Source organism: Rhineura floridana, chromosome 15 (assembly GCF_030035675.1).
Source record: "Rhineura floridana isolate rRhiFlo1 chromosome 15, rRhiFlo1.hap2, whole genome shotgun sequence".
Lineage (NCBI taxonomy): Eukaryota > Metazoa > Chordata > Lepidosauria > Squamata > Rhineuridae > Rhineura > Rhineura floridana.
The window spans coordinates 1161042-1179307 of NC_084494.1; the positions used below are offsets into that span (position 1 = coordinate 1161042).

At 49.8% G+C, this 18266-nt stretch overlaps 1 protein-coding gene across 4 annotated transcripts; it reads right to left on the reverse strand.

The window, feature by feature from the left end:
* Nucleotides 1–225: 225 nt before the first annotated feature.
* UTP11 (UTP11 small subunit processome component) lies at nt 226–16335 on the reverse strand. Of its 4 annotated transcripts, none has more exons than XM_061597416.1 (8): nt 15905–16323; nt 15551–15612; nt 14022–14124; nt 13156–13269; nt 10489–10582; nt 9582–9712; nt 770–880; nt 226–458 (listed from the first exon to the last, which is right to left on the reverse strand). In XM_061597416.1, exons 1-8 carry the CDS (start codon nt 15965–15967, stop codon nt 375–377), a joined length of 762 nt encoding a protein of 253 aa, XP_061453400.1. In that variant the 5' UTR covers nt 15968–16323; the 3' UTR covers nt 226–374. The 4 variants fall into 4 exon arrangements, 3 of the variants coding, with proteins under 3 accessions (XP_061453400.1, XP_061453401.1, XP_061453402.1); XR_009759193.1 differs by having other exon boundaries at nt 370–458; nt 9557–9712; nt 15905–16333; XM_061597417.1 differs by lacking the exon at nt 13156–13269 and having other exon boundaries at nt 15905–16328.
* Between the last annotated feature and the right edge of the window lie 1931 nt (nt 16336–18266).

An 18266-nucleotide genomic window follows, 5' to 3' on the forward strand; every position in this document is an offset into this window, starting at 1 on the left:
GAGGAAGTCTCCAGCAGTGACCCTGAATTTACAGTACATCGACTCGCATTTCAGACAGAGGTGATCCAATGCAGAAGTTGGACAGAGACGCTTTTCTGCCTGCTCTGATGGGCAGGCTGGAAAAGGCCAGCTAAGGGCCTGGGCTTCTGATCTCTGTCTGTGAAATGAGCCCCCTCACACAAACAATCAAAGTTAGAATTACTCCCACTGAATTTGTTTGAAAAGTAGGTATTACAGGATTCTATTTATTCTGAAAAAGAAAACCGATTTATACACTGAGGTGGCCCCCTTTCAAAACACCACTTGGCCGGGGGGCTCCTCCAAGTCATCCCAGGACGGCACTTTCTTCACACTCCACCCCCAGCACGGAGCAGTCAGCGTTTCCGCCTGAACTGGAACTTGTAAATAGCCGGCTGATTCACAGTTTCCTTCTTCAGCTTCACTTTCTGGGCTTTGTCCTAAATTGAGGAAAAAATGGGAAGAAGAAAATGAGCCCTCGAAAAAGCATCAACACTCAGGGGCTTGGAAGTGGCAGGGAGGCAAGCAACTAATCTCAGGTTTCTCGGCCCATCTGAAATGCCCCCCCCCCGTGAAGCAAGAAAGGCCCGAGTGATCTCTGTCCCCCATCACCTAGGAAGGCAGCGGGAGCCGCCACTGCAATGCAGCGCCATGAGCCCGGGTGAGCCACTGTGCACTTCAGGCTCCTGGGACAGAAGTTGCCATCTCAGCCAGGAGCAGGACTCTGTCGCCCCCTCCCCGCCCTCCTCACCAAAAGATCCTTCCGCGTCTGGAGTTTCTGAGCAACGACAAACATTTTCCGTTCTCGCTCAATGCGCTGCCTCAGGAGGTGGTACTGACTCTTCCTCTGGCGGGCTAATTTCTTCAGACAAAAAATAATAATTCTGTTGGTTTTTAGCAGTGGACAGAAACCAGCCTTCAAGGAGATGCCACACAGTCCTGCCTACCCTCAGTAAGAGCCCCCATCTTACTCTGTGTCTGAGGCTGCCTGCAATTTCTCCTTTGGAAGTGAAGGCTCCTGGCATGTCCCACTTTTCACTCCTCAAGCAGGCCTTCCCCAAATCTGCTGCCCTCCAGGGTTCGCTGGACTGTGGCTCCATCACCCTGGCTGGGGCCAACTGCAGTTGGTCCAACAACAGCTGAAGGGCCACAGGATGGATGGGGAAGTGTTTATCAGATGAGAATGCTTCCTGCAGTGAAGCGCTCAGCGTGCAAAGCAGGTAACAGGTGCCCGCCTGCAGCAAGGGGAAGCCACGGACACGCTGAGGCTGAACAGCTCCCCCTAGCCTCCTCTTTTTTGTTTATTTATTTATTTATTGCACTTGTATACCGCCCCATAGCCGAAGCTCTCTGGGTGCTTTACAACAATCAAAAACATTAAAACAAATATACAATTTAAAACACATTTTTAAAATTTAAAACAATATAAAAGCAATTTAAAACACATGCTAAAATGCCTGGGAGAGAAGTCTTGACCTGGCGCCAAACAGATAGCAGTGTTGGCGCCAGGCGCACCTCATCATTCCATAATTTGAAGGCCACCTCTGAGAAGGCCCTTTCCCTTGTTGCCACCCTCCGAGCTTCCCTTGGAGTAGGCACCCGGAGGAGGACCTTTGATCTTGAACGCAGTGTATCGGGTGAGGCGTTCCATCAGGTATTGTGGTCCCAAGTTGTGTAAGGCTTTATAGGTCAAAACCAGCATCTTGAATCGGGCTCGGAAACATACAGGCAGCCGACGCAAGTGGGCCAGAATTGGTTTTATATCTTCGGACCGTCTGATCCCTGTTACCAATCTGGCCACTGCATTTTGCACAAGCTGCAGTTTCTGAACTGTCTTCAAAGGCAGCCCCACGTAGAGTGCATTGCAGTAATCTAATTTGGAGGTTACCAGAGCATGGACAACTGAAGCCAGGTTATCCCTGTCCAGATAGGGACGTAGTTGGGCCACCAACCGAAGTTGGTAGAAGGCATTCCGTGCCACAGAGGCTACCTGAGCCTCAAGTGACAGAGATGGTTCTAGGAGAACCCCCAAGCTACGAACCTGCTCCTTCAGGGGAGTGCAACCCCATCCAGGACAGGTTGGACATCCACCATCTGGTCAGAAGAACCACCCACTAGCAGCATCTCAGTCTTGTCTGGAATGAACCTCAGTTTATTAGCCCTCATTGTCGCAGCCAGGCACCGGTTCAGCACATTGACAGCCTCACCTGAAGAAGATGAAAAGGTGAAATAGAACTGCGTGTCATCAGCATACTGATGGCAATGCACTCCAAAACTCCAGATGACTGCACCCAACGGTTTCATGTAGATGTTGAACAGCATGGGGGACAGAACTGACCCCTGCGGAACCCCATACTGGAGAGTCCAGGGTGCCGAGCAATGTTCCCCAAGCACCACCTTCTGGAGGCGACCTGCCAAGCAGGAGCGGAACCACTGCAATGCAGTACCTCCAACTCCCAACTCAGCCAGTGTCCCCAGAAGGATACCTTGGTCGATGGTATTGAAAGCCGCTGAGAGATCAAGGACAATCAACAGAGTCACACTCGCCCTGTCTCTCTGCCGACAAAGGTCATCATACAGGGCGACCAAGGCTGTTTCTGTGCCAAAACCAGGCCTGAAACCCAACTGAAATGGATCCAGATAATCGGTCTCATCCAAGAGATGAACCACTCATTCCAGGACCTTGCTGGAGGAATGTTTTTCAGGGGAAGGCCCCTCCCATTAAATCCAGCTATCCAGGCATAGGCCATGGAAGTGCCCAAATATATACAGGGGTCAGCAAAGAGAGGGAGGCCCATCGGAACCCCCTGAGGTCTTCGGTCTTGCCAGAGCAGGTGCAGAGTGAGTTCAGGCCTCTCATGGGGACCTGGCCAAATGCCAGCTCCAATGAACAGGTTGCCTCTCCTCACAGGCTCCGGGCTGCCAACCCCAGCTTGACTGAGCACAGCCATATCATGGCAAGCGGGAGCTAATTAGCACTATCAAAGAGAATGGATCCAAACTTGTCCTGCCTGCAGAAGATGACTCAAATCTCCTGGCAAACTGAGAGAAGCCACCCGTCTGAACTAGTCCAGCTCCTTCATCAATCAGCCAGCAAGAGGGCGGGGGCCTTATCTCCCCCTCCGCCTGAGCAGCTCTGGGCACTCCTCTGCTGCACACCTTCAGTCAAGAGGCTACCTCCTCCGGGACCCAAGCGGGTGCCTCCATCGCCCAGACAGCAGCCACACGCGCAGCTGCCAGCTAGCTAGGCCAGAGATTAATCAAATCAAGAGGAGCAGGAGAGGAAGCAGAAGGGCTTTGCTCTCAAACACACCAAGCAGGTGTCTGGCTTCCTCTGGCCCATGTCCCAACTCATACACACCTGAGCGCTATAAATACAATCAGCGACAGCAGCCAAACCTAGGCTTATTATTTCCCTTATCATCATCCAGGATCTGATTCACTAATAGGCAAAAAACGTTGCGGTTTAAGAACATACCTATAGCCAACAAATATTTCTATCCAACTTTAAAAAGCAGGGAAATTGGGCAGCTCACCAGGGGAGCAGAAGACCTGACCTCCTCTCTGAGATATTGTACTGCCCTACACGTTTGTAACAATGCAAACACAATTTGGGTTGGTCTTTCACAGTCCAATCCACTTCCTGTGTAGCTTGGAAGAATTTAGTAGCATGTGCCTCTGACCATACGGTGAGTGGTGGCAACACCTGTCATCTCCAAAGGTGGAGAATTACATTTTTGCATGTTTGTTGGTGTTCTTCTTACTTTGCTTCTTTCCTCTTCATGAGACCAAGTTTGTTGACTGCATGTACTGGAGGTTGGGCCCAAACGGCAGTCTAGGGATTCTGCTGGTGTACCGCCCACCCCGCTGCACGGCAGACTCCCTGACCGAGGTGCTCGAGATTGTCTTGGGCGTGCGGGTCCTTTCCCCCAGCCTATTGGTTTTGGGGGATTTTAACCTGCACGCCGAGGCAACTCTCATGGGAGCTCCTTGGGATTTCATGGAAACCATGACTTCCTGGGAACTGCGCCTTAGTAATACTGAGCCCACCCATGTAGCCGGTCATGCTCTTGACCTTGTGTTTGTCTCGAAAGGGGGAGGAAGTGCTCTGAAAGTGGGGGCTGTTTTTTCTAGCCCCGTGTCATGGTCAGATCACTATCTGGTAAATATAGACCTCTCAATGCTGCACACCCTCCGCAGGGGACAGGGACCTATTAAGATGGTCCGTCCCAGGCGCCTGATGGAGCCTAAGGGATTCCTGAATGCGCTGGGAGATATGGAGCTGTCTGAAGGTCGCCCGGTCGAAACCCTGGTGATGGAGTGGAACAGGGAGATCACCGGGGCAATAGACCGGGTGGCTCCAAAATGTCCTCTCCCCCTGAATACAACTCAGATTGCACCCTGGTATACACCACGGTTGCGGGGTCTGAGACAGGAGGTGAGACGACTAGAGCGCTGGTGGCGGAAATCTCGCTCCAATGACGATCGGACACTGGTGAGAGCAGCAATAGCTGCCTACCAAGTGGCAACAATGGATCCACAGAGTGTTGTCCCAGGAGGTTGTTCCAAGTGGTCCGTAGCCTGGTCGGTCCAGTTGCACAGGAACCCATGGAACATTCTAAAGCCTCCTGTGACATATTTGCTGAACACTTTGCTGATAAAATTGAGCGTCTGAAGAGCACGATTCCGCATGCCGTGGGTACAGGAAGTGGGCCAGAGCCGGCCAGTTGCATTCCGGCCCAGTGGGATCGGTTTCAGGATCGCCTAGAGGGAATGGGAATTGGGGGCACTGTTTTACGGTGGTTCCGTTCCTATCTTTCAGACAGGCATCAACGGGTGGCATTGGGAGATGAGGTTTCAGACCCTTGGCCTCTCAGTTGTGGTGTGCCGCCCGACTAGATCAGCCACGCAGGGCCTTCTCTCCGTCCCACCAACTAAAACAGCTAGGTTGGTGGGGACTAGAGAGAAGGCATTTTCAGTGGTGGCCCCCACTCTCTGGAACTCCCTCCCGTTTGATCTCCGCCAAGCCCCTTCCCTGGATACATTTCGCCGAGCCTTAAAAACTTGGCTCTTTGGACAGGCCTTTGGGACCTCCGGGGTGGGCTAATTTTTCTGTGATTGTTTATTGTCTTTGTGAAAATTGTTACTGATTGCCCTACATAGTTTTATGCCTGCATTAGTATTGACTGCATTGTATTTTATTTTGTATTTATTGTATTTTACTGAATTTTAATATGTACGTCGCCTAGAGTGGCTTCGGCCAGATAGGCGACACAAAAATTAAATGTATTATTATTATTATTCTATCCTCTCCCCCCTGCTATTCAACATCTATGTAAAGCCGCTGGGGGCCATCATCAGGAGATTTGGGCTGCAGTGCCACCAATATGCGGATGACACTCAGCTCTATCTCTCGTTTAAATCTTCACCAGAGTTGGCTGTGAACACCATGTCCAAGTGCCTGGAATCCGTGAGTGGATGGATGGGAAGGAACAAGCTGAAGTTGAACCCCGACAAGACCGAGGTGCTGCTCGTGGGGGACAAGGGAAGGTTGGGAGATTTAGACTTGGTGTTTAATGGGGTAAGACTGCCCCTGAAGGACCAGGTCCGCAGCCTCGGGGTCATTCTTGACTCCCAGCTGTCCATGGAGGCTCAGGTCTCGGCAGTGAGCCGGGCAGCTTGGTATCAATTACATCTGATACAGAGGCTGCGACCCTACCTTCCTATCCACCTGATCCCACGGGTGATACATGCCCTGGTCTCCTCCCGCTTAGACTACTGTAATGCGCTCTACGTTGGGTTACCCTTGAAAACGGTCCGGAAATTACAGCTGGTGCACAACGCGGCGGCATGTTTGATTAAGAACAGCCGTCGCCGTGATCACATCACTCCGGTGTTAGAAGACCTACACTGGTTACCAGTTGTTTACCGGGCCCAATTCAAGGTGTTGGTATTAACCTTTAAATCCCTTTACGGTTTCAGCCCAGTTTATCTGAAGGAGCGCCTCCAGCATCACCAAATATGCCGCCCGACGAGATCAGCCTCACAAGACCTTCTCTTGGTCCCACCAGTTAAAACAGCTAGGCTGGTGCGGACCAGAGAGAGGGCGTTCTCGATTGTGGCCCCCACCCTCTGGAATTCCCTGCCCTATGACCTTCGCCATGCCCCCTCCCTGCCAAGCTTCCGCCAAGCCTTGAAAACCTGGTTATTCAGATGGGCTTACAAGATTCTTGGGGCAGACTAGTTTTTATCTTGTTGCAGTTGTGGGTGGTTTTTAGATTAATTACAGTTGATGTTTTTGCTTATATGTTGTATTTTATATTGTATTTATCCTATCCTTTTATGTACGCCGCCTAGAGTGGCCGTTAATTCGGCCAGATAGGCGGCTTAGAAATAAAATTTTATTATTATTATTATTATTTCCTGTGTTACTACTGTTTCTACAGAGAATCTTACCTAGAAAATGTTGTTTCCCTTATTCATCCTAGAAACCTGTGTCAAATTTATTTTTATTAATTTCAAAACCTTTTTATTGGTCAATGTCATGATGGTGAAGACAGCCTTTTGTGTTTCAAATTGGAGGTTATGTTCTATTTCTATTTTGGGAGCAGAGTGGTAAGCGGCAGTAATGCAGCCAAAAGCTCTGCTCATGGCTGGAGTTTGATTCCAAAGGAAGGAGGAAGTCGAATCTCCAGTAAAAGGGGTCGAGGTCCACTCAGCCTTCCATCCATCCGTGGTCAGTAAAATGAGTACCTGGCATATGCTGGGGGGTAAAGAAAGGCTGGGGAAGGAACTGGCAATCCCACCCCATATATACGGTCTGCCTTGTAAATGTCGCAAGACGTCACCCTAAGAGTTGGAAATGACTCGCACTATAAACGCGGGGACACCTTTACCTTTTTAACAGTTGGATATGAAACTGCAGTTTAATAAAAAAAATCAGACTGATTACAATATGTTGCTACTTAAACAATGACTCTGGCTGTTAGAAAAAACATACTTAGCCTGCCCAAGATGCATGTTTTCAGCCTGCTATGCTTAAACCACTCCACTTAAGGAAAGGTGGGCATGGGCAATTAAAAACATACAGCACACCTAGAAATTTGCTAGAATATATTTCACCTCCCACTGTTTTATCTTGTGCAAACTGAGAGACTCCTAATGTCCACTGGAGACCATTCTGCAAAATAGTTAGTGCCATTATTCCACAATTGTTTTTCGCGTTTTTTAGTGTATATTTGCAGTGTTGCTGTGCTTCACATATTCACAGAAACAGAAGCAAAAAAAAATAATGATTTACTATAGGAAACGTCATTAAAATTGCAAAGTAAATCAAATATATTTAAAGTGACTATCAGAACTATATCAACTGTTTAATATTGTTAATTCTTCCCTGCTAAAACAAGATCAGCACAGCACATGTCTTGTTTCTATTATTTGGGCTGATTGCAGGTGTTGCCACCACTCACCATATGCTCAGAGGCACAAGTTACCAAATTCTCCAAAGCAACACAGGAAGTGAATTAGACTGTGAAAGACCAACCCAAATGGTGTTTGCATTTTGACAAATGTGTAGGGCAGTACAATATCTCAGAGAGGAGGTCAGGTCTCCTGCTCTCCTGGTGCATTCACTATAGCTGCCCAATTTCCCTGCTTTTTAACGTTTGATAGAAATATCTGTGGGCTATAGGTAGGTTCTTAAACTACGTTTTTAGCCTATTAGTGCATTTCTCTGCTTTTTAATCCAGGAGGTAAGAAATGGGAGCCTGTGCAAGTTTGCTGAGAATGGATTGATCATTTGCATGCTTACTGAGCTCAATGGGATTTACTCCCATGCAATCACGGCTAGGATAGGTAAAACTGACCATGGGGGAGGAGGAGGAGGAAGGCAGGAGAAAGGGAGGAGAGAGGGGAGCAGAAAGAGGGGATTGGAAGGGGAGGGGTAAAGGAAGGGGGAGGGAAGGGGCAAAAGGAGGTGATGGAAGGAGGTGGGGAGGACAGGTCTGATCATTTGCATGTTTATTGAGTTCAATGGGATTTACTCCCGTGCAATCATGCTTAAAATAGGTTAAACGGACCAAGGGGAGCAGGAGGGGAAGGAGGGGATTGGAAGGAGATGGGGAGCAGGAGGGAGGGACAAAGTAAGGGGGAAGGGACAAGAGGGAGGGAATAGAAGGGAGAAGAGAGGGTGCTTTTTTGCATACCTTTTGAGTTCAATGGGATTTATTTCTGTGCAATCATGCTTAGGATAGGTGGAACTGACCTTGGGGGGAGGAGGGCAGGAAGGAGAGGGGAGAAGGGGGAGAGGATTGGGTAGGCGGGCATTGGGCAGAGGGGAAGCCCCTTTCCTTTCCAAAAGGAAAACATTGTGAACAGCTTTTCAGTGTTTCCCCCACTTTTTTATTCTACAGCAGGCACATGTAGCCTCCCACCCAAATTTAAACCAAAGCTGTCCCTGGCCACATCCACACTAGACCATTATTTCACTCTACAATCATGGCTTCTCCCAAAGAATCCTGGGAAGTGTAGTTAGTGAAGGGTCCTGAGAGTTGCTAGGAGATGCCCTGTTCCCCTCACAGACCTTCAATCAGAGTGGCTGACTGTAAAACCACTCTGGCCACTGGAGCTCTATCAGGGGGACAGGAGTCTCTTCTCAGCACCCTTCACAAACTACACTTCCCAGGATGCTTTGGGGGAAGCCAGGACTGTCTAAAGTGAAAAAGGTCTGGTGTGGGTGTGGCCCTGATTAGGCAAGCCCAGCAGCTATAAGTCTGGCTTTCAGAATACTGACAGTTGGTTCTTACTGAGCATGTCGGGCCTTATAATTGCGTTCAATGCAAAATTTCTACAATTAATGAAAAATCAGCCAGGAATTTTTTAAAAAAACTTTAAAACTGCAGAAGATGAAGGTCAGAGTACGGGACAAGATCAGTAACAGGATTACAAGTGCCCTATGAACATGGCTGATTTTTAATGAATTTCAACAGAAAAAAGTCCAAAAGGGCTCTGGGTTTTCTCTCTTTTTACACTTTGAACTCTCAATTCTCACTGACTGTTTTGTGTATCGCCATGAAAATTTAGAGGGTTGTTAAGCAAGCATTTCTGAGTTCAGGACTGTAAGTTCTGTAAGGTTTTGTTTTGAAATGAGCTTATGGAAAGCATCAGAATGCCATGGGGTGTATTTTCAATTTAACATTGCGGATCGTGAAAAATCCATGATTATAGTATACAGCCAATCTCGTGGCTGTATAATTAACAGGTCACCCTGGTACCTGAGATCTTGAGACTAGAGAACTCCAGTAAATTGCTTCTAATCCCTGCGACACTTGCACTGATATTCAACATTAGTCACACTCTGAGAACACCCACTGACATTCATAGGCATGACTCACTTAGGCCCATTCATTTCTATGGGTCTACTCCAAGCAGAACTTAACTGGAGACAACCCTAAGTGTACAATCACTCCACAACAGCAGGGTAAGACAGGGTGAGAACAGAGGCACTTGTCAGAATTTTTGGGGAGCTGATAAGGACCACCTTTCAAAGCAGCAGCTGTACTGACCCGCAGCTGGGCCGCAGTGTTGGCTCCTTGGACGGCTTCCTTCTGCAGCCTTGGAAGGGTCGGCCGGTTGTACACTCTGCCCACCAGCTCAGGAGCTGTGTTCAGATGGGCAGCAACATCAAATCCCTGCACTGGGGAAAAAGGAAAGCCCTGAGATTGGCAAAGGCAGCTCAGAAAAATTACTTGCCACAAAAGCAATAATAATAATAATAATTTTATTTATTGGTCGCCTATCTGTCCAGGTTAATGGACACTCTAGGCGACTTACAATAAAAAACAATACATCATATACAATATACAAAATAAACCACAGTCATAGTCAATTTAAAATCAGTTTCCAATTAAAACATCATAAAACTATCCCTCCCCAATCCCATAGGCCTGCCTGAATAGCCAGGTCTTTAAGGCTCGGCGAAAACCTGTCAGGGAGGGAGCATGTCGAAGATTGAGAGGAAGGGAGTTCCAGAGGGGGGGGGCCACAATCGAGAAGGCCCTCTCTCTGGTCCGCACCAGCCTAGCTATTTTAACCGGTGGGACCGAGAGAAGGTCTTGTGAGGCTGATCTTGTGAGGCTGATCTTGTCAGGCGGCATAATTGGTGACTCTGGAGGCGCTCCTTCAGATAAACTGGGCCGAAACTGTTTAGGGTTTTAAAGGTCAATACCAACACCTTGAATTGGGCCCGGTAGACAACTGGTAGCAAGAGTTTAAGAAAGAGTCACACAGAAGCCAGAGCAGCCAGGTGGCTTTGGGTGGCCTCCTCTCCACTCCCACCCACACCCTTCCCAACATCCTTCAGTGCAGTGTAAGATTCCTCATCCCAGCATGGTCAGGGAGATCACTTTTCCTAAGGAAAAAATTAGAAATCCCCCCCCCCCGCCTAGCTGACACAACAAGGGACATCCTTACCTTCTTTCTTTGTGTCAAAAAAAAAAGTGTGCTTGTTTGGCTGCTTTCCCTCAGCATCCAGCAGATGGAGCTCCGACTTCAGCCTTTCGATTTTCTGAGAGAGAAAAAGGGACTCAACCTCCATCTGGCTTTGCTGGGAACCACGTGAAATCACCCAAGCTGGAACTGGTGGGGGATGTTGGGCTGCCCTTGAGGTTGATCCAACAGCTGCAGCTGGTGCAAAATGCAGTGGCGAGACTGCTCACTGGGGGAGGGTATCGCCAACATGTCATTCTGCTACTGAAAGAATTGCACTGGCTACCTATTAGCTACTGGCTAAGTTCTAAGTTCTAGTTTTGGTGTATAAAGCCTTATACAGCTTGGGACCAGGATACCTGAAAGACTGTCTTACCCCTTATATATACCCAGTTGGTCACTGCGCTCTGCAGGTGAGGGCCTCCTGCAGATGCCATCTTATCAGGAGGTCCATTCCACACAACATGGGAAACAGACCTTTATAGTGTCGGCACCTACCCTGTGGAATCCCCTCCCCTTAAATATTAGGCAGGCACCATCTCCGTTATCTTTTCGGTGCTTACTGAAGACCTTCCTCTTTCAACAAGCCTTTTAAGTGGAGACCTTATCCCAGTCTGCATCTGTCTTGGAATTGCTTTCTAATGTTGTTAAAGCTTTTAGAAATTGTTTTAATGTTTTAAAATAAGTTTTGTTTTAATATATTTTAAAGTCTTTTTTAAACATGCTTTTAGTGTTTTTGTTTCCTGCCCTGGGCTCCTACTGGGAGGAAGGGCGGGAAATAAATTCAATATATTAGCAGCAGCATCAGACCATAATGCCTCACACAGAACAGGGGCTCTGCAGAAGGCTGGTCACAGGGCAGACAGCTCACATGAGCGAGCCAAGGGACACGCGGAAGAGCTCTATAACCACTCTATCCTAGAGGAATATTCCTTCCCAACCCCACATGTAGCCATAAACCAAGCTGTAAGCATAGGCAAATACGTCAGACAAACATGAGTACTGCCCCTTCATTGTTGGGGTGCAGCTACACTGACAAGTCTTGGTTGAGGGCAGGGCCATTCCACGTTCTTGTTCAATGCCGCCATCTTTTCAGCCAAAATTGGAAGTATCAAGGATATACTTTTATTCATCTTGGACCTCCTTTCCACCCTTGGCTGCCACTCAAGCACACTCTGCCCAATTGAGAAATCTCCTCCTTTGTATGGAGAGGTCAGGCATTGCCCCTAGTTCCTGAAAGGCAAGGTCAGGGTGCATTCTGAGAACACCAGCCCCTCCCGTAAGGCTTCCGGCAAGTATTCCTAATGTCCCATTTCCATCCCATTAGCAAACCAGCCTGTCTAAAAGCAACATTCCCCTCAGAAAGCACTGACATTTAATGCTCGGAGGGAAAAGATCAGGTGGGAGGCAGCCCATTTGTTAATCACCTGACATCAAAAGACATCAGTGGCTACTAGCCAAAATGGCTAAGTTCTAGCTCCACTATTGGAGACAGTATGCCAGTTGCTGGGAATTGCAAGTGGAGAGGGGTGTGTGGTGCTCAGGTCCTGCCTGCACATCTGCTTGACCACTGTCAGAACAGGATGCTGCCCGAGACAGGCCCCTTTCGGCCTCATACAAAAAGGCTCAGCTGATAAACTTCACAGGAAGAATCATAATTACGCTCAACGTATGCGCTCAGTTATTCCTTTTCAGCTCTAGTTTTAATTTAATTAGGAAGGATTTTTGCAGTCAACCCAAGTTGCATCTGCAAAGATTCTTGTCGAAAGCAAAGCGGACATTGTGGTGAATTCAGTGCTGACTGCAAGCCTTGCTTTCTGCAGGGATCAACACTAATTGGGGGCTCCCACATGGAGCACATTCCAGCCAGACTTGCATTTCAAAGGAACCTGATGGGACTGCACCACCAGCTTCCTTGTAAGCCACCTTTAATGCTTCACAGCTTTACGGCCAGCCAGCTGGCTGGCCTTCCTCCTGCCATGATGTGCTTTGCAAGAGGGAAATTTCCCTTTCCCATCACATTGTAAAAATCCATTTCCTTGGCCACAAGGTTCTAATGCGGGGCTAGTTTTTGTTACACCCACAAGGGTACAGTCACTCATGGTCTTGATGCCTAGAGCTGCATTCTGCTTTGCATTCCTCCAAAAGCAGTGTGGCTCAGGGAATCTGGGAGGTGCATGCTAAACCCAGGCCAGCACTTCAGACTTTTAGAGGAAAAAACCAATTACTTTATTATTAAACAAATCCTTCGCCAATATTGGGCTCTCATAAAAGAAACCAAGTCCCGCATGAAGTCCTGCTGCTTCGGCAGGGCGCTGCCTGCTACCCGGCTCAATGAGGAGCACGCCTCTTCCTCAGCTCAGGCATCGCAGGCTGCCAGATCCCTTGCTCCTCCTCAGAGCCATTCCAGCCCACAGCCACTTTCCCTTCCTGCCTCCCTTCCTAGATTCTTTCTTCTCCAACTCCCCCCAATCTCTTCCAACTGCCCTCCCCCCTTTCCCCAAACATTCCATCTCCCCATGGCAGCTGTGACCTTAGATCAGGGAGCAGCCCAGACGAGGGTGCCCACTCACCCTTCACAGCCAGCCTGTGATTCTCCTTGGGCCATCTAGCTCAAGTGGGAATCCCAGAGGAGAAGGAATATGCTCTGACCTTGACCTCAGCCACTCGCTTCATTTCAATGTATTTCAGGTCCTGGGTTTTCATCAGCTTCTGCTGCTCCAGCGTAGCCTCTTCTTCCTGTTGCTTAATCACGTGAACTCCAGCCTGCCAGCAAGTGAACATATGCATTGAGCTCCGAGAAGGACAGTGGGGCTGTGGCTCAGATTGCAAAAGGGCCACGTGCGCCTACAAGGAGACCCACCACAGCAACAGATGCAGAGCATTTTGTACCAAATGGCCGGTAACCCTCATCTGCACTCTGGGAAAAACTCTGGCTACTTCATTTCAGAGCAATGCTCCAAGGACACAAGTAGCAAGGAGGGAACTTCTTGCACTACCGTCATATGTAGGAAAGACAGGGTGGACAGACAGACGCAGGCAAGAACACGTTATCACCACCACCACCCAGTCAGTCAGGTCATGAATGTCTACTGCAGAATCTACTCCACACAAAGCCTTCAACACAGCCCCACATAAAAGGTATCCTGAAACTGGATCAGGCCAAAGGCCGATCTAGTCCAAAATTCTCTTCTCACAGGCCAACCAAATGCACCAATAGGACACCTACAAGCAGGACCCGAATGCAACAACATTCTCCCCATTTGCAATTAACAGCACCAGGTATTTAGAAGCACGCTGCTTCTGACACTGGAGACAGAATACAGCCTAATCCTCGGTGAATTTGTCTAATACTATTTAAGAACCATCCAAGCAGGTCACAGAAGACTCTACTTCAAAATTGGTCCCATCCTGTTCTATGTCCAGGCTCATAAGACTATTTGGCATGTGTGTAAAACAAAGAAGCAGGAAACTGCATCCCCACACATGCCGGGCTGCTGCCCAAGGCAGACCCTCACCTGGAGCTGCACACGGGCCATTTTGAAATAGAATTCATCCGGATTCTTCTCCTGGGCTTTCTTGCGAAGTGCCTGGAGCACATTCTGCTTCTTATGGTAGTCACTGAAAAACAACAAAGCAACATGTCAGCATGGCCTTTCCACACAAATAAGGCACTTTCCTCCACAGGTACCATCCCTTCTTCCCAGGAGTCCATGGCAGCAAACAAAGAACAAAACCCTAGGAACATCATATAACATTTGAAAAACTTCTTAAAAATATCTTAACGCTTTTAAAAAAGTTTAAAAACATATTAAAAAGCAATTCCAGCACAGGTACAGACTGGGATAAGGTCTTTCCTTAAAAGGCTTGTTGAAAGAGGAAAGCCTTTAATAGGCGCTGAAAAGATAACAGAAATGGCACCTGTCTGACACCAAAACTAGAACCTTGAACTTGGCCCGGTAGCAAATGGGCAGCCAGTGCAATTCTTTCAGCAGCAGGGTGACATATTGGTGATACCTTGCCCCAGTGAGCAGTCTCACCGCCGCATTTTGCACCAGCTGCAGCTTCCGGACCAACCTCAAGGGCAGCCCCACATAGAGTGCAGACTACTTGAGGAACTTTCTGGTAGATCATTGCATTGGTACATGAAATGTTTTTTGGCTGATACCAACAAGCTATCAACAGTCAGTGGCCAAATTCCTCTTCTTTGTCCAAAGGAATCGCAAGATGATTCTTTTTTCTTAATTGTAATTCCCTTCATTTCTTATCTTTTGTAAGAGGGAATAGGACCCCATCCAAAGCAGGCAACTGACCAATTATCAATCAGGTTGGCCAGAGTGCAAGCAGGATGCCAGGCTAGGTGGCCTTTTGCTCCGATTCAGTAGCACAGTGCTTATGTTTTACTACATACAATACTAGTTGCCAGCCACTTACCAAAGACACTCAGAAGGTGTAAAACCAAAGAAGTGCTAGAGATTTTTTGAATGCTCTATCCCCAACCAAACAGTAACCATTAAGTTTATTTGTTTGGGATACACATAACTCTGCTTCAACTTAAAACTTCTCAATGCAGTTGACTAAGTCAAACCTGGGCCAAAATTAAAACTTGCATAGTTTACTAGTTCTTTTTTTCTTTGTCGGATTTAGGAAGGGGATATCAACAGCTCTGGGTCTGAGACTCAGGGGGCTGTTGGGAGGTGATGGAGGAGGAGCAGATGGAAAAACTTCTGGCTGCCATTATTGCCTTACTGGGTCTCCAAGGGCCACTTTTGCCACAGCCAACTGACACAGCTGTGCCTCTGGAACGGGTCGCTTCCTTTCGACCTGGACTCCAGACTAACAGCAGGAGGACGACCAACTGACTCAGCAGAGCTGCCATTACGCTCCCCCGTAAGATGCAAGCCTTGTCGGCAACACGAAGGTTGCCTGTTGGACACGCTGGCCCAGCCCCGGGGAGCCAGCGCCCTTGCGCAGTGCGGTCCGCCGCAGGCTAGTCCTGGCCACTAGCCCCAGGCGGGGTACGCGGCGCGGGGCAAGAACTACTCACTCGGCCCGGAGCTGGTAGTCCTTCTTCTTCTCAAGGATGCCCAGGCGCTTTCGGGAAGCCGGCTGAAGAAAAGAGGGGAAGACAAGGCGTCAAACAGCGCAGGCGGAAGCACGTCCGCGGGGCGGCCTCAGACCCTGCTCCTGAGCCGCCGCGGCGGACGGGCGGGCCTAGAAGGCAGGGAGGGAGGCAGGGCAGGAACTCCGAGGCAGCGCAGCCCCTGCGCCGCCGCCTCCCCGCCCGGCGCCCTCCCACCGTCCCAAGGGCCCTCGTGGCCGCCGGCACGCAGAGGAGCCCGGCAGGCGAGACCCGACCCGAGCGGCCCTCGAGCGGATTGGAGCGGCCCCGACCACCCACCTGGGCCCGCTCGCGGTGCTGCCGCTGGCCCGACTTGGCCGCCTTCTTGAACGCCGCCGCCATGCTCCGGCGCTGCCGGGTCAGGACGGAGGAAGAGGAGGAGCACGCCGGGCCTGAACGCCCGCCCGCCTAGGTAGGCTGAGCACCGCCTCGCGGCTGGAGGAGAAACTGCTGCGAGGCAGGAGGCCGGAGCAGCGCTTGCGACGCGGCGCGTTCCCACGTGAGCGCAGCAGGCAAACGCCGGGCAAAGTGGCCCGCCTGCTCCTCCCCTGGCCCGCCTGCCCTCAGCGGGGGGCAAATCACGCTCGCCCTCCCCGCCCCTGTGCGCGCGGGTTTTAGCTGGGGCCAGCGTGCGCGCCCCCCCCGTTCTTCCCCCGGTACGAGAGCAGTGGGGGCGTTTTGACGGTGGGCCTGAACTGCGGCCCGCAGGACGTGCCTACCCCACCTGGCCACGTTCGGACTGCGTCGCAGCTCGGCCCAAAAGGGGGCGGGGAGTTTCTCTGGGGGGGGGCTCCTGCAGGCAGGACGGGCCGGGCGCGCCATTCGCTGCAGGCGCCTCCCCACGACGTTGTCCTAAAAGTTATGAACAAATTCATTGATACTAATGCTAAATTCAGGTTATTTCTGTGGGAATGCACACAGATCGGCCGGATTGTTTCAGAAGGCGAGGTCAGGCGGTGAACGGGCACAGTATTAGATAGAAGTTCAATTCAAATGCGGGGTGTGTGGAACGGCGGAAGAAGGAGGCTTCCGCGGCGGACTCGGGCTCCCCGCCTGGCCCTGAGCAGGCTCGCTGGCTCGCTCTTCCTCGACCCACAGCCCAGGGGTAAACGAGGCAATACCAGAAACCTGTGGTACGGGACCTCCTTTGTAAGCTCAAACAATTTTGTGACACCCCCACCCCGCTAATTGTACGTTTAGTCTCTGTTAATTGAAAAACTGGCTTGTGGCAAAATCTCATCTCCAAATATCCCTTTCCATGAAACGACGCTGAAGTTGGTTCCTAGTTCCCAGTTCCTTATTTGTGTGAAATTTCAGTCACTAACAAAGAAGAAAAGTTGACAGCTACAGCAACGTCAAGCCAAATTTAAAATGCCCCTGAACCCCAAAATAAATAATGGGGTACCCTGTATGATATATCGCTGTAATCAGGAGACTCTCGCCGTCAAGACCGACAATAAATTTACACAATCAAAATCATCAGGATTCCGATATTATCATAAATACATAATGATGTCATAAAATCATGAATCATAAGTAACTGGGGATACACACCCCAAAATCTGCTCTGGGCCAGGACAAATCATATACCCCAGGAAAGGGGAGGGTGTCCCCTACAAGATGCCACTGCGTCCCGCCTGGCCCAGAGCCTCTACTGGGCACCAGGCACTCACGAGGGCATCTATGCAAAATCAAACTGGACAAAAACACGCAGAAAAAAAATAGTAACTGGGGGTACACACCCCAAACTCTGCTCTGGGCCAGGACAAATCATATACCCCAGGAAAGGGGAGGGTGTCCCCTATGAGATGCCACTGCGTCCCGCCTGGTCCAGAGCCTCTGCTGGGTGCAGGGCACATGGGAGGGCATCTATCCAAAATCAAACTTGACAAAAACTTACAGGAAAAAATAAGTAACTGGGGGTACACGCCCCAAATTCTGCTCTGGGCCAGGACAAATCATATACCCCCGGAAAGGGGAGGGTGTCCCCTACGGGATACCACTGCGTCCCGCCTGGTCCAGAGGTTCTGCTGGGCACCAGACACTCACGAGGGCATCTATGCAAAATCAAACTGGACAAAAACATGCAGGAAAAAATAAGTAACGGGGTACACGCCCCAAAATCTGCTCTAGGCCAGGACAAATCATATACCCCCGGAAAGGGGAGGGTGTCCCCTACGAGATGCCACTGAGTCCTGTCCGGCCCAGAGCTTCTGCTGGGCACCAGACACTCACGAGAGCATCTATGCAAAATCGAACTGGACAAAAACATGCTGGAAAAAATAAGTAACTGGGGGTACACGCCCCAAAATCTATTCTGGGCCAGGACAAATCGTATACCCCCGGAAAGGGGAGGGTGTCCCGTACGAGATTCCACTGCGTCCCGCCTGGCCCAGAGCCTCTGCTGGGTGCAGGGCACATGGGAGGGCATCTATCCAAAATCAAACTGGACAAAAACTTACAGGAAAAAATAATTAACTGGGGGTACACGCCCCAAAATCTGCTCTGGGCCAGGACAAATCATATACCCCCGGAAAGGGGAAGGTGTCCCCTACGAGATTCCACTGCGTCCCGCCTGGCCCAGAGCCTCTGCTGGGTGCAGGGCACATGGGAGGGCATCTATCCAAAATCAAACTGGACA

Coding starts and splice junctions, on each gene's coding strand:
- UTP11 (XM_061597416.1), bottom strand. CDS start 15,967: ATGGCGGCGGCGTTCAAGAAGGCGGCCAAGTCGGGCCAGCGGCAGCAC. Junction 15,613..15,904: donor AGCACCGCGAGCGGGCCCAG/GTGGGTGGTCGG, acceptor TCTTTTCTTCAG/CCGGCTTCCCGAAAGCGCCT. Junction 10,583..13,155: donor AGCGAGTGGCTGAGGTCAAG/GTCAGAGCATAT, acceptor TTTCTCTCTCAG/AAAATCGAAAGGCTGAAGTC.